We start from the raw sequence: 17,011 nt of genomic DNA on the forward strand, positions 1-17,011 counted from the left end.
CTGGCTTTTTGGGCCCTAGTCTATATGGATGCACTGATTGGATATGGGGGGGGGGGTCCAGTGCCTGGTGTGCAGTGTGCTCCTGGGAATGTGGGCCTAGGTTGTATAGGAAAACTGACTGAGCAAGAGCCAAAAGGAGGAAGCCAGTTAGCAGGCTTTGTTCTAAACGGCTCTTGTTCGAATTCCTGCCCTGACTTCCCTTAATGATGGACGGTGACCTGGAAGTGAAAGATGAAATGAACCGTTGCCTCTCCATGCAGCCTTTGGTCATGGTGTCAACTGGAACACCAGAAAGCAAACCAGGATGTGAAAGTCCCAGAGATGGAGCTAAGGTGATCAGCTTTCTGTGCTGAGCCATCTTACAGCCTGTAGGATTTAGGTTTCGCAGAAGAAAACACACATGTAGAAACATTTAGACAGACAGATAGACAGACAGACAGACAGACAGACACACACACACACACACAGAACACACCTCCAGCTCACATTTTCTAACCCTTCTGGCTTTGTTGTCCTCTGTGATAAGCACTTAGAAGCTAAGCACTGTAGAAAACATCAACTTTAAACATTTGAAATCAATCTACAGAAAGGCAGCCACGGCCAGTGAGCTCTGATACAGGGAATCTCCTCTCCTTCTCCCTCCACTCATCTCTCTAGAAATCTCATCCGCCATCACATCCAGTCTCATTACTGCTGATTTTCTTCAAGCAGCAACTTTCTCCCTGCTACCTTCTTCCTCGGGCGTCTCTTACACCATTAGAGCTTTTGTATAGCTGTGTTATGCTTACGAATGAACACTGAGTGACCAAGGAGCTTGAAATTTTTCTTATCTTACTTCTCTGTGTATAATTACATAATCTACATCATACCGCGTGTTTGAATAAAATCTGAAAAATTCTGTCATACTCAATTGTGCCACAAGGACATGTGCTCAACTATATTCATAGCAGCATTGTTTGTCATAACCAGAACCTGGAAACAACCTAAATGCCCCTGGACTGAAGAGTGGATATGGAAATGTGGTACATTTACTCAATGGAGTACTACACAGCAGAAAAAATAATGACATCTTAAAATTTGCAGGCAAATGGATGGATCTAGAAAACATCATATTGAGTGAGGTAACCCAGACCCAGAAAGCAGAGAAAACCAGCCTACAAATCACAATCCCAGAGAACCTAGACAACAATGAGGACCCTAAGAGAGACATACATAGATCTAATCAACATGGGAAGTAGTAAAAGGCAAGATCTCCTGAGTAAATTGGGAGCATGGGGACCATGGAAGAGGGTTGAAGGGGAGAGGCATGGAGGGGGACAGAGAAAAATGTATATCTCAATAAAATCAATAAAAAAAGTAAAAAATAAAATGGGTAGTTGGGATTCGAACTCAGGTCCTCATGCTTGCACAGCAAACCATTAAGTAACTGAACCAACTCCTTAGCACCATAACTATTTCTTTTTCTTAGAAGTTACTCTGCTGTTTCTGATTTTTTCCTAATCTTCTGATTAGCTACAGCTTCAGGTTTTTCACGTATGGCATCCATGATTTAATTTTGGCCAACCTACTTCTGATGAGTGATGCTTGAGGTAGTTTTGTGCTCATCCTTTTACATACGATAATCCTCTGGAATCTGCACAACAGGCAAGGATTAGACTGTATTTGTACTGGAGTGGGATGAATGGTTTCCATCTGCAGTTTTTAATTTCAGAGTCATATCGTTAAGATTCTTGCGCAAAGTCTACCTAAGTCTAACAAGAGCGAATCTTCAAGAGATCTACAGGACTCCTGGGGGAAATGATAAACGGCAGATGCTGATATTGCTCTAGAGTGTGAACGCTGTCGCATCACCAAAGTCTCTCTTTGGGGTGATGCATTTGTTTATTCTTAAGGACTTATTTGCATTCGGCTGGATTCCAGCTCATAACACAAAGCTCTGAGTGCTCATTAAGAAGCAACGCAATTCTTTTCCTAGTTAGTGAAGCATTTTTAGCTCAATCCCTTCTTGTGGACTCATTTCACACATTAGGATGTTTGCAGTTGCATATAGGTGGAATTTCTCAGGTTCTTTTGGTTGGGGCATAGACCTTATGTCTTCATTACAACTGTTCATGAGAATTCTCTGGTGATGTCAGCAGTCCTTTGGGAAACCCCATCAGTTGCTGAGGATAGTTGGTAGATTTCCAATTTTCTGACATTTTATGAAAAGAATTAAAATTATTCATAGATATAACATATGGATCAGTCCCTTGAAATCGGAGTGCTGACATGACGCCGGAACATGACGTCAGAAAAGTCATGATGATGGCTGCCCCATTTGAAAGACAACTTAGCTCAGTTTGCTTTGATCATGGAGTGTTCTTAGTGCTTCCCACCTACACCAGCTGTTTCCGGTACATTTGGATTCTCTCTGCTGAGGATTTGCATCTCTATCAGGGCTTCAGTAAACTCTTGGGCTTCCCTGGCCATGTTCATATTAGTTAGACTGGAGTCTCTGTCTATTTACCCATTGAAAGGGATCGTATTTTAATCCAGAGAGAAGATATATATGGCTAACCTTGCCTGAGCACTGAACTAATGGCCTTTCTTATTGCTATAGCCCCATATCTGACAAGAGCAAATCAACTCAAGAAGAGATTATTTTGTTTTATGTTGAGGTGGTACAGACAATTGCCAAGAAGCCATGGTGACAGGCATAGAAGGCAGGGGCTCTTATGCCTACAGTCAGGAGACAGAGAGATATGGATGTTAATGCTCATCTGGCCTCTGTTTTTGCATTTGCACTCATTTTCGGCCTGCAGACCATGGGATGGTGCTCCCCGCATTAGGGTAGGTCCTCTCTCCTCAGTGGTTCCTATCTGGAATCACACATCCTAGATCATTCCAGGTCTAGTCAAGTTGAAAATAATTAATCATTGCATCATGATTTATGTGTGTCTTCCCCTCCCATTTCCTTCTACCTGCATGGTTGGATGTCTGAGACACCCAAGATAACTTTTTTCTAAACGCCTGTGGACATTCTAATGACACTGTAAGGGCCATTTCTTTACCAAAGGGGGCTGAACATACAGTTTTCCTTATTCTGTAAAGACACCCTACCCTTAGCCAATCTTTCTACCTCAGTGTAGAATTCCTTCTTCAGATTCTCGTGAGGCTCCTCACAGTTGACCACAGTGTGCTTATGATAACCTGCCAGTTCTTTCCATTGCTTTGGGCATTTTAACAATAAAACAAAAATGGCTTGCTATTTAAAATATCATTCTTATTAAATTCTGTTAATTTCCCCTCCCCCAAAGTAATTAATCAGGTTGTTAGGATGTCTGCGGGTAAAGTTCTATGAACTGTTGTCATGCGGCATAGTTACTCTCCAGTAGCCATTCTGTCAGATGCTTAAACAACCAAGAAAAATTACACTAACAGATATTTGCACAAGAAATATTATCTCTAAAACAAATACCAAATAACAAATAATGCTCCCTATTTTGTTTCATTTAATAAAAATAAATACAAATGACAACAACAACAACCATAATCTATTTAGTTTAACTAGGTACAACCTTTTGACTGACCTATGCAGTTGACAGAGAGATTTGTGTGTGCCAATTCAAGTGTATACATGTATGTAAGTGAATTTCTGTGTGTGTGTGTGTGTGTGTGTGTGTGTGTGTGTGTGCATCTGTGTGTGTGTACATGTGGATGCAAGCCGTCGACCTTGCAGGTTACTGCTCAGGATGACAGTAGTCTTGTGTTTAGATACAGGTCTCTCACTAGCTTGCATCACTGAACCCACTGCCCAAAAATCCACATGTCTCCACCTCTGCAGCCCTGGGATTAGAAGCAGATGCCAACCCTCCCCTCCAAGCTTTTTATGTGATCTCTGCGGACAAATCTCAGGTTCTCAGTTTTGGCTACACTTACTTTCCTATCTCCACCGACTTAGAGAATATTCTTGAATCAGATGAAGAAGACAGATACACCACAGAAGTAGATGTGGCACATGGAGTTATCAAGGCACAGCAAGGAAAGCTGGAACAAAGGAAACAATTACCTTAGGGTCGTGAATCCCAGAAAGCTCTTCATAGATCTTCTCACCCACCATGACAGCAGCCAAGTTCGCCGTGTATGTGGAAAGGCAAAACATACAGAAAATGGCCCAAAGATTCATCAGAAATCTTCCAGTCCAGCATTTGGGGGGTTTGATGGCTGCTGTTCTGCCAAACAGAAGGGCATAGCAGACGTTCAAGGCAGAAGAGAAGGAGAAGACTTTGTTTCTATTCCGCCCCTTAGGAGTCATACCGAAGGGGCTCTTCCATTCATACAACGTGAGAAAGATGGCAGTGATATGCAGAGCTACGAAAATCCCCAGCCACATGGTCCAGTGGAGTGGCCACATGAAGGCTCCAATTGGAGCTGCCGTGTCTCGAGTCCTCACTAAGATGCCCAAACTGGTTGAGAAGAAAGGGCTGGTGAAATCTATCACCTGGCTTCGTGCAGTATTGATGCTGAAAGAAGTGACCGCCATGTTGGCCGTTCCACTCAGGAGATCGCCAACCAACCCAGTCCAATGACCATTTTTCCAAGCTCCGTACTTTCCATCCCCTACAATGTAGAGGTCGAAGTCAAAGTTCATGTCCTCTGCTAGCTGTTCCAGCAGATCAATGCAGTACCCATAGCAGCACTTCTTGAATTCGATGGGCACCGTGTCATTACTGCTATGAAGGCTGCTAAACAAGCTGTCCAATATGGAAGAATCATTAGTCATAGGGTCTAGACAGAGTTGTCCAGCAGGGCATAAGCCTTCATCATCTACTTCTCTTGTGAAGACGAATGGGTGTTCAATCAAGGTCACCACTCTCAAGTGTAGCTTATTTTGGTGCTGGTAGTGGGTTTTGTGCCTCTGGGCCTGCTCTGGCCATATTCCAGAGTCCATGACAATCCTCCCCCCTTGCCAGCTGCCTAGGCGAGTCCACATTGGCTTTTCCATAGGGTCATGCTGCAAAGTCCAGATGAAAAAATTGTTTTCCGAGCTGATGATGGTAGACCCTTTTACTTTGATGGAACCACTGAGACCTCTGAAAGTGGTGTTGGCTAAAAACCTGGTAAAGAGGATGAAAGGTCAAAAGTAAGCAAGCGAGGCAATGCCACAGTCAAGAACAAGGGCTGATTCTTGCTTCTCTGTCTTAATAAAAAGAAGTCGTATTAAAATATTGCTTGCATTTTTTAGACTATACTATAATTACATCACTTTCCTCTTTCCTTTTTTCCCTCCAAACCTTATTTTATACTCTCTTTAAAATTCATAACCTTTTTTTCATTAATTGTTGTCTGAATAATAACTTGCTCACTCTGTATACTGTTACTTGTATATATGTTTTCAGGTCTGACCATTTGATATTAGAAAACCAATTGGTGTACTCTTCTCTGGGGAGTCCTACTTTTAAAGCTTTCATAAGAATGATAGATACTTTCTGGAAGTACTCTATTTCCTTGAACTAATAAGACCTCACCTTCAGACTCCATTTTTGGAAGGTACTTAACAACTGATTTTACTCCAAATATTTCACTTGACTGTTAAAAGGAGCACTCTTGCTATAATATATTATATATAAATATTATATATTTTCACAGGTTCTGGACACCTTCGACATTCAGTTCTACTGTTTACAATTTTTGATTGTGATGAAATCTGTTTGATGAAATTTTTGGTATAGAAATGAGTTTTAATAATTCTGTATTTTCTTTCCTAATTGCTTAAAATTGCATTCATAACATTAGGGAATAGCCATCTTTTGTATAATGTTTTTCCTTGTAGAGTAGAAAATTAGCATATCTCTCCTCATGAGGCCAATCAGAGATGCATGCTGGATATTATCCACAGAACAAAGAAAAGGATGATATATAAACTTGCTGTTCCCAGGACAGCCGTAGGCTACCCTCCCTCATCATTAGATAAAAACAACTGGCCCTGACTCCAGAGCAAGAATCTCCTAGAAGTCAAAGCAAGGAAAATGAGTAAATGTTACATGATTTCTCTTGCCCTGTGAACTTGAGCACTTTCCATTTTGACACTGACACGACAGGAAAATGCTTGGTCACAGCATCTGTTTTCCTTGAGCAGGAAGAAGAGATAAGAGCTAATACATATACTTGTTTCAAAATAAAAGCTCAGGCTTTGGTATCAGATGGATCTGCAATCAAATCTTCATCCAGTTATCCAACAGTAGTGACCCTGAGCATGCTACTTGACTCAAAGATTTAATTTCATCCTTAGGAAAAAAAACCAGGGAAACTAATCTTTGTTGCATTACAAGGTTTTCAAACAGTGCATGTAATATACAACATACTTTCCAATGTAGAGATGTTATTGGCTGGAGACCAAACCGTGCCGTAGCATAAACCCTTAGCAGTGACGTCAGCATAGTTGAAATGAAAAGGAATTAAATTAAAATGTGGGTGTATCATAGTAAGTGTTTTGAGGAACCCAGCGACACAGGTCTAGCTGTCCAGAGAAACACATTCATGAATTGCCTGTCACATGCATTATTCCATAATTTACAAATGCAAAAGAAGTCTTGCTAAGAAGTTGTGCTGCTGCAGAGGGGATATAGAGAAATCGGAAAGTGTGAAATATGTCCTAATTTTCCTTAGTGATAAGTGAGAATCACATTTGAAGATGCTACTGTCACAGAAGGTAACGACAGGATTTGTTGTGGTAGATTGCATGTAATGGCAATCACTCATGTTAATGCGCCCCAGTGGGCTCTGTTACTTAAATAAATTCTATTTCGCAGCAAGTAATGAAGTCTTAGCTATCTTAGACTGTAAAACAGTTTTCTACTTCAGAGAAGCAGGGACCCAAATCATTAAAATCATATATAAGTTAATCAATCGACAATTCCCTCGGTGCCGAAAAAGAAGAACAAGGATGTTGGTGCATCTAATGAGACATCTACCTTTAGATTTCTTAAAACATGCACACACATGGCCTGGTGGCCGAACTCAGGGCATGAAAAGGCTGACAGAAAATGGGCAAGCTCATTTTGCCAATTTCGTGGTCACAGAAACATCAAATGAAAGTTGTAGGAAGAATAGAAAGAACTCTTCGCTAGTTTGAGAGTATTTGGGGGTGAATTACGATAGAGTTTCAACTGGAAGGACCCAGGACAGATTTCCTCTGACTAAATAGGTATCTGAATCCTTCCAGTCAAAGGCATTAGAAGTCTGTAGAAATCTTTCGTAGATCGCATGGTGTCTACATTCTGGGAAAGCTATTCTTCATTATCAGTGTGAACATTTAACATGGCTGTGGCTGAAGGACAATGCCCAGTGGCTCTGCAGCAGGCATTTGTATAAAAAAAAAAAAAAGCGAATCACTCAGGATTCTAATATCTCCAACCACTGTTCTCCAGAAAGACAAGTGTACATTTTACTGTGAAACTGTCATGGAGGCATTCTGTTAGAGAATTCGTACTCATGACAGATCATTTGCGTCTATTTTATTTTACATTTTATAGTGAGGATAAATGAAAACCATTCTCATCAACAGCTTTCCGTTACAGTCATCCTCACCATGTGTTCTTTGTGAAGGAATGACAAAGGGTAGCTGAGTCTGGATTTTCACCCTATTACCTGGAAGATTAAAAGGCTGAAATCTCATTTTTGCTTCAATCGGATTTCACCAAGCTCTTATGTACTTGCCCTGGACTCTCCTTGGATGAACAAGAAAGAAAAAGAAAGTGGGGAATCATTTTGTTGGCAAGATAAATGAATACGAACACCTGGCACCGTGCTTGGCACTTACGGCTGCTGCGATGAAAGCCTCCTCATTGGCATAAAAAACTCAAGGAGTAGATGTAGGGGAAAGAAAACGAGTGAGTCAAGGCCCTGTAATCTGCGAGGGGTTCCCTAACCTTGGACTTTCTGACCCAGGGTACCAAGGAAGGAATCTTGGAGGAGTAAGAGCAGGGTTGAGTCTGGAACGAGAAATTATGTTTTTCCAGGATGAGAAGCTGAGAAGTGGTGCAGTTATCAGGGTGAGGCACATGAACAAAATCCAGAAACAAGGGTGAAAGTCATGAGACACGGCGGTAAGAAGAAAGCCCAGAGACAAAGGGTGGAAAACGTATTACTTCAGCTCTGAGGCCTCAATGAAGGCCCACTGAGGGGATGTTGTTTGGCAGAGACATGATTCTTTTCCTTTGCCAGGTATCTGGGTGGTGTTTTGGAAGGATGAAGAAGATGACCAAAATTTCTATGTGAAGAAAGATAGTTTTTCCTTCTTTTCCTCCAATCTTATCATCCCCCCTCTGCTTTTCCATAAGTAGCAGATGCAAAGAGGTGAGAGATCCTTCATCTTCATAAAGATTTTAAGAGGACAAGTGCACAGGGGTTCCATTTAGTTTATAAACCATAGTTAGAATACACAGAACTCAGTCCGACCAGAGGTCATACAGAGAAAACTTGTAGCTGACTAGAAGTACATCACAATCCTGGAGAACCTTATGTCTATAAACACCAGGCAAACAATCTTAAGGTTGTTCCATAGAATTGAGAGCTTGCATCCAAAACAGTAACATCATCACGATTTTCTGTGTTTATCCAGCAACTGCTCCAACCTCGATCAGCACTTTCTTCACATCTTCCAGATTCAAAAGTATTATAAACAAAAGAGGTAGAAAATATAAGAGGGAGTAGTAAACACAACAATCTGATTGGCATGTGGAGTCAAAAACATTAAAATTTAATGTAGGGAAAACAGGTGGCATGTAGAATACAGAGGTTCACACACCTGCTCTGTAAGACTGAATTTTATTTTAATAATAAAACAAGAGCCTCAGAGGCATCTGAGCAGTTTAATGACATAGCCAGAGGCCTTTGATAGTTATATTGACTTGGAAACAGGTAAAATGTGTACAAGAAAGAATTGATGATGACCCCAAGACCATGTGGAAGAATATTACAATATATTAGAATTTGTTAGGTAAACAGATTGATGTCACTTGAATCTCACTGTAGAAGCAAGAACCTAGTTTAGCTTTGTGATTTGCACATCTTATTTTTAGGAAAGAAGTTTAAGTCAGGTGATGGCTGCTCATACCTTTAATCCCAACACTTGGGAGGCAGAGGCAGGCAGATTTCAGTGAGTTCGAGGCCAGCCTGGTCTACAAGAACTAGATCCATGACAGGCTCCAAAAACAACAGAGAAACACTGTCTTGAAAACCAAAAAAGGAAAAAAAGAAAAGAAAAAGGATTAAGTGTTGATTTGTAAGGCAACATAAAGAAAATGTGCACTTTAAAAGTTACACTAAACTGTCTTTGAGACAGCTCACATTATATACCAGATCAGTGTTTAATATATCTATGCTCTATTTTAGAAGCCATATTTGCCTACAAAATCTTGATATGTTAACTAAAAGACGTTCTTATTCATTAAACAAATGAAGAGCTATGTTTTAAAAGATGATACATCAGTCGTTCAAGCATTTACTTAGTCACTAATAGTCACTATAGGTAAGGCACTGTTCTAGTTCTAGATGCTTGGTGCATAGGAGATATAATAGTTATGTACTTTGATTCTACAGAAAGAAAAAAATCAAGCATTTCAGGAAAGTAGTAAGATGTGGGATGTTTTAGAGTACTTGTTGCAAAAGAGGGAAAGTAAAGTTGGCAACAACTTCTTTCTGAGAAGGTGACAGCTTATTAAAAATCAAGTCCCACATCACTGATGCGGATGTGTGTTTGGGATCTTTGAGGGCTGGTAGTTGAAGATGAAATTAGAGAAAATGTATAGAACAGTGAGTTTGCAAAAAATTAGTTGTTTCAGGTCATTATAAGGACTTTATTTTGTCTTTATGCGAGATTCACATAGCTTAGAGTAGTTTGAACATAAAAGTGCGATGACTTGCCTTCTGTCCTGATAGGATGGCCATGTTGCTGAATGATAATTAGCTAAAATGCCCAGAGCAGAAACAATACCATCTAGGAGCCCATTCTACAGACAAAAGATGGTGTGGGCTGAGGGGTAACTGTAGTAGGTGCAGTCTTAGATCTCAATATGTTCTTTTGCTGGAATGGACAGATTTTCTGATTATGTAGACATTGTTTTTGAGAAAAAGGAGATTCAAAGATGTCACTAAATAAAGTGTTGCCTTTGACAACTCAAAAGTTGGTGCCTTCGTTAAGTTTTCTATTGCTGCGGTAAAACATAGTGACCATAAGCAACTTGTGGATGAAATGGTTTATCCCATATCATGTCCATTATCTAAGGGAGTCAGGGCAGGAACTTAAGGTAAGAATCAGGAGGCAGGAATTGAAGCAGAGACCAAGAATGATTACTGATTAATGGGTTGGTCTTCATGGCTTGCTCATATTGCTTTCTTATAGTGCTCAGAACCACCAGCCCAGGGGTTTCACTACCTGCTGTAAGCTGGGCCCTCTTACATCCTACATCAATCACCAATGAAAAAAAATACCCCACAAACTTGCCCATAGGCCAATCTGGTGGCAGGTATTTTTCAATGAAGGCTCCTTTTGCCAAATGGCTCTCATTGTGTCAAGTTGGCATAAAACAAGCCAGCACAGCTGACCCCTTGTCAACTGGACACATAAATGTATCAGCACTCAAACAAAACCTTTCCTTTCTCATTTGTCCCCAAGATATCATGTTAATGTTAATACAACAATTTCAAAATTCTAATATTTTCTTTATTTAAAATTTATTTTTCATTTTACATACTAAGCCCAGTTCCCCCTCCTTCCTCTCCCTCCATATCAAGGTTGAACAAGGTGTATAATAATCTGGAGTCCTACTGGAGTTCAATTTTGTGAATTTTAAGCTTGAGATAATTTATCAACATCCAAGTGTAGATATAAAGTAGGTAATTGGATCATCTGGAGTTAATAAATAAAGTCTATGCAGGAGACACAAATTTGGGTATCAAGAGTCTAGATATGGTTGTTAAGAAGAGCCAATGAGATCATGGTGAATATTGTAGAATATTGTCCAAGGGAAACATGGGAGCACTCAAATAGGTGGGGTAGCACAGGTAAGGAAGACACAGAAAGGGGAATGAGAAGATGGAGGCAGACATGGGAAAATGATATATGCTTCTCTCTTGACTGAAGCCAGAGAGATTATAAAGGGGGAACAGGGGGACAAGTAGACATTGGGTAGATGTCATCAGGAAGTTTGTGTGAGGTCTACTGACTGGCTAAATAAGTGAATTTAGGATAATTTAGAGCTAAATTATAGAGGGTAGGAGAAATGACTCCATGGTTAAGAGCATTCCCTGCTCTTGCAGAGGACCTGAGTTCAGTTCCCAGAACACACTTGGTAGCTCACAGCCATGACTGGTTCCAGGGTATAATGACAGTTCTGCCTTCCAAGCATGCACATGGTACACAGACATACATGCAGGAAAAATATTCGTACACAAAATAAAATAAATAAATATAAAAATAATTTTAAAAATTAAAAAGATAAGTCAGAGATCCCAATTAGATCCTTTTCTAATTCAGTGAGAGAAATTTTATTGTATTTTGGGGATGAGGTAGAAAGGTATTTTTAAGAGACAGAAAGTGAAAAACTTTCCTTAAAAAAGATGAAAAATAAATTTTAGTGGATCAGTGTTCTACTCCTGAGTTTTTGCACTCAGGTTTGAACTACCTGGGACTGCCTTTTTTTCCAATTACAATTTTTTTCTGTTTTTGTTTTTTGAAAATTTCATCTCCACTGCAATAAGAATCTAACCTGGGGTGCAGGTGTAACCCGGGGAATTTGAAAGGGGTTTTTGGTGTGGGGTGCATTTAGACAGAGGGGGTTATTAGAATATAGGTAGAATAAAAATAGAGAGGGGGGATATTGAGAACAGAAAGTTTCAAACAGGTAGCAGAGTGATGGGAATAGGAAACGAGGGGGCAAGAGAAGGGTTAACTAAAATGAACTATGTATGAAGAAGCTACATGGGAGTCTGATCTTTCAACCCAAGTAAGAAATAAAATAAGAGTAGATAGTAGAACACACATGGTATGAAATCGTAGAGGGAGCAATACTAGGAGCTAAAGATTTATATGGAGTTGGGGTACAGAGTGGGAGAAAGTTGGACTAGCAAGTGGATTAACAAATGAAAGATGTATGGGAAGGCCTTTAGAAACCCCACTAGCTTGTGAGCTGATTAAACATATATATCAACAGTAACAAAAAAATAAAGTTTGGACAGTAACCTGCCTGAGTAAACAATGCTGCTCCCACACAACATGAGTTATTAAATGAAAATCCTAGTATCAGGAATGGATTACCTCTCTATGAGTTAATGGTCAAGGAGGCCACAGAAGTATCCAAAACAATATAGGCTATTATCATTACTCTTGGCTGTCTAACAGAGCAAGATGGTAGGGCCTTATTGCAGAGATACCACACACAAGGGTTTCAGGATATTGAGAAATCAATCTTGAACTGGTCAGAAAACTCTCTTTGTTGGCTGGTTTTCATAGAGCTCAAAAGTGCTACTCAGACTGCCAGCAGGGGAAGGGGATTAAGTCTTCCTAAGAGGACCCAGCATGCTACAATACTACCTATCAGGTAAGATGTGCTGATTATGTAATAGGGACAGGACTGTTTATGGGGTGGGGGTAACCAACCACTCTCTGGATTGGATTTGAAGCTTGTTCCATAGGAAGAAATTCATGCCTGGTCAAACATGGTCAAAAGCCATGGTTAGGGAAATAATGGTCCCTGGATCAGAAACCACTGGGATTGTTCTGCTAAATGGTCATGATGTCAAGCTGTCCTATGAATATTTATGTTTATATTCATAGATTTGTGCTGCTTCAACCCCAGTCAGAAAAAAAAGTATGTAATTCTTTAATGACATTTCCAGCTTCTCAGTGAAGCTTTCCCCCTTTCTGGGTCAACTTTGGCAAATGATTTTATTCTGGGAATTCATAGCTATTTATTGAGCTGTATGAAATATTACATATGCTAAGATTCTGGCTTAATTTCTTCTCAATTGATCATGCTTTTATTTGGTTAATTCTATTTAATTTCTAAGCTTTTATGTCTTTCCCTTTTTTATTTTATGTTAGTGTAGGCACATTTGTGATCATAATTTTTTCTATAGTAGACATTTAAGATATAAATATGGCATCAAATATAGTATGCTTATTTGTATTCTAGAAAGGAGAGTTGTTTTTCTTTTGTGGGAGAAATGTTTAATTCATTTCTATAAATGTTCAATGGGAAAGAAAATATTTATTAATTTTAGCTTCACTTATAAAATAAAGCTTGTTAACTATATTTTAAGAGATAGTCTATGTTCTTCCCTTGTTTCTTAGGAGATCTGATGAACAATATACGCAAACATCTCATTTTGTATGTGTGCTTAAATTATTTTCTCTGTTATTTATATTTAAAAAAACTTTAGCTGTCATATTAATTAATTGATGCACTTTTATTTAGTGTAGTTTGTGATTTAAGTTAGAAGATATTATCCTGTTCTTTCCTTCTGTATGCTTTTTAATAGTCAAATTGAATAGATCTGTATCACCAGAAGTGATTTCATTGTTTTCATATCAAAATTATGCAAATAGTTACTGCAGCTTTGTTATTTATAGGGATTTTAGACAGTATATTGAATATTTTTACCATCTGGAAGTTAGTGGATCACATAGCCATAATGTTTTGAACGGAATGAAGGAGATCGTCTTTTAGTAATGGATTTCTGTTCCTGAAAGACAGCTGTCAGCTGGGACTCGTAAGGGTCTAAGTTTTTGGGGCCATGGCAGGACCATATCTCACCCCCACTGTGGGCACACATGCACCCCTGCCACATATCTTCCTATTCGTCTTCCTATTTATACGTTACTGGCATTTAAGTGTGTGGCACTGTTCAAGGTGTTCGTAGCACTCAAATTAATTGTGACAATGTATAGAAGTTTCTTGGCACGGTGTTTAGAACAAGTATTTCATAGGCAGTAGCAGAAACTACTTTTAAAATAGCTAACCTTAATTTATGAAAGAAGCACACTTTGGAATTGCAGCAGGTCACCTATAACTTTTTTCTTTGTATCAATAGAACTGTCCATATTTTAAAGATTTGTAAGACCAGAATCATCAAGCTGAGGTGCATTTTTGGAGATATGATCTATTTTGTGCAATATCTGTGTGGTGGTAGGCAATTTGATCACATCTGTATGATTACACTTATGATTTCTTCAAATTTTCTACTACACAATTTTAGTACTTTGCATTTTTTGTTAAAGAGAACTACCTCTTGATATTTCTAATGGTGCCGAATTTACTTGCATTCTGTTCTTTAAAAAGAAAAATCTACTTTAGTATGTTATGCTTACTTCCTAATTGCCAATTAGGTTTTTGCAAGTATGACTTTAAGAGCTTTGCATATTTTAATTATTTATTTTAAAGAAGCTAGGCTGGGCCTGATCATCCACACCTACAGTCCCATCATCATTCAGGAGGCCCAGGAAGGAGGTTCACAAGTTCAAGGCCTGCTCTGACAACAGAGTAAGCTAGGCCAGGCTAAGGAACTTGGTGAGAATACATCTCCAAACAACTACTCTTCGGAGGCTGGAGATACAGAGCTTTCCTCACGTGTGGGAGGCTGAACTCAATCCTCAAGACTGCAAACAAAGCCACAGAACAAATGAACAACGGTAAGAAAAAGGCAAAAAAAAGCCTTTGGATTTATTTGATTCCATTATTTTGTTGCTTTATCACATGACATGGCTTATGTCTTTTAATTTTGACTAATCATAAAATTTGTTTCTTTCACTCATGTTTACTACATAATTTTAGAACTGGATCATTGAGATCCATCTGCCTAACTGCACTTATTACTTTGGTCATATACAAACTACTCTAATAGTTTGAGCTTTTGCTTTCAAAATGGCTAATAGCTGTATTACTGAAATGGTTTGAGCTTTTGCTTATTGTACTTTCACAAATGAAAATCTGCTTCCTAATTTATAGGCTATTTTAAGCAGGTGAACATTCCAGGTACAAATTAGAGAAAGTCAGCATACATTTTCTATGGGATGGTAATTGCTGTGTTTATCTTAATTTTTAATGAGTTTCATTATTCATATTTTACCTAATGCAATTTATCTGAATAAGTCACATTATCTGAATAAATCACATTATTCATTTTACATTTTAACTTGCTCTAAAATTTTCTAAAATTAAATTTTCAACTGTCACCTACCACAAATAATACTATTTTCTTAAAAATTTTAAATTGAGGCTCTATTTATAAGCTAGCTTAACTTCTCTGAGTTCAATGATAAATATATATTCATATATATTTTATATGTATACTAAACATTATTATAAATTGTATTATATATTTAATATTGTGTCAATATTATTTAATATTAAAATAAATAAATAGCACTATAAATAAATGAATATATATTTTATACATTTTAGCATAGGGCTTTACCATCAGTTTGTGAAAGGCAATCAACATTGGCAATAGCCTGAATAGTTTAGCGATTTCATGGGACCCCAAGGAATCAACAATGGTCAATAATTCAATTAGATGTAGGCCATTCCTAGCCTGGAACTTGCACTTGGTGGTGACAGATATTATCCTGTTGGGCATTGTTTTCCCTGTTATTTAGTGACTCTATTTAGACCTATTTAATATAGACTGTATTTTTAAAAGCTTCTACTGTAGTAGGTCTCTATATGATCCCCCCATAAGGCCCTTAGTATTAGCTGCCCCTTTCTGTGTTCTTTTCTTTACCACCCTCTTCTCTCCCCCTTCCTGCTCAATCCTTCTGCTCCAGTCTGCCCCTCATCTCCATAATTATGTATTATATCTTGCCTGTCTTGGGAGATCCTCCCCTTTCCCAGAGTCCATTGCTCCCATGGACTATTATATATATATATATATATATATATGTATATGTATATATATATACATATATATTCTCTCTCTCTCTCTCTCTATATATATATATATATATATATATAATCCACCTCCACAGTTATATGGACTGTAGCTTTCCTTTTTGGGCTCATATTTCTTTGTTTGGGCATTTTTAAACTTTACTAATCTTTTGCTTGTATTTTGTGGCTTCCGATTTTGTGTTTTTATGGTCTATTTTGGGTCTGTGCTTCTTATGCTTTTTCAGTTTTATTCATTTATTTTTACATTTTCTTTTTTTTTTAAAAAAAATGTGCTTGTTTATTTTCTAAAGAGAAAGGAAAAGAAGGCATGAAGTTAGAAGGGTGGGGAGGTGGGGAGGATCTGGGAGGAAATGGGAGAAGGGAAATTGTGATGAGAACGTATTTTATGAATTTTCAAAGCAAAAACAAAAAAATAATTATTTTGTCTGATTTGGCATGTAGAGTTTTAAAAATATGTGTATGAGAAATTTGTGGGTTTTTTTTTTCTGGTGTTTAAAATAGTTGTGTCCGCATCCAGGTGTTTCCAGTTTTCACCATGCTGCCTACAAGCTTCGCCATCCTTGCTGTTTTCTTACCTACCCAGCTATTCATAGGGCGTCTGCTTGCTTTCACCCTGGTCTTCCTTTGCTCACGAACTCTTGGACTGTTCTCACTTGTTTTCTGTTTCTTCCACATTGCTCTATTCTCTTTGCACCCCCTGTGCCACTATGGTAGCCCACTCATCATATCTACACGTGGGGACATCTATCTTCTCTACGAAGCCGTAGCATTCATTTTCCCCTTGGGATATTCCTTAGTTCATTAACAAAATCCGCATCCTCATTCTCTCATACCTTGACAAATGAGCTGGCTTTCCCCCCTCATGATCATCTCATTAAATTAATATTTTTTCTCTGATAAATGGGAGATCTGTTCCTCCTCTATAAAGCTCTATTATTAATAACCTTGCCTGTGAGGATTAATTTTGACCCTTTGTCTTTGCTCAGTTACAGTGTGTCCTCTTTCTTTTCTCTCTCTCTCTCTCTCTCTCTCTCTCTCTCTCTCTCTCTCTCTCTCTCTCTCTCTCTCTCTCTCTCTCTCTC

General features: G+C 38.6%; 1 protein-coding gene across 1 annotated transcript in view; it reads right to left on the bottom strand.

The window, feature by feature from the left end:
• Window positions 1-17,011, bottom strand: part of Grin3a (glutamate ionotropic receptor NMDA type subunit 3A) — a 185,111-nt gene that overhangs the window by 100,199 nt on the left and 67,901 nt on the right. Inside the window, exon 3 of the mRNA XM_005362179.3 lies at window positions 4,049-5,096. Within this exon, the coding sequence (XP_005362236.1) occupies window positions 4,049-5,096 (1,048 nt within the window). The remainder of the gene's footprint in view (window positions 1-4,048; window positions 5,097-17,011) is intronic.

Source organism: Microtus ochrogaster, linkage group LG5, assembly GCF_000317375.1.
Source record: "Microtus ochrogaster isolate Prairie Vole_2 linkage group LG5, MicOch1.0, whole genome shotgun sequence".
Classification (NCBI taxonomy): domain Eukaryota; kingdom Metazoa; phylum Chordata; class Mammalia; order Rodentia; family Cricetidae; genus Microtus; species Microtus ochrogaster.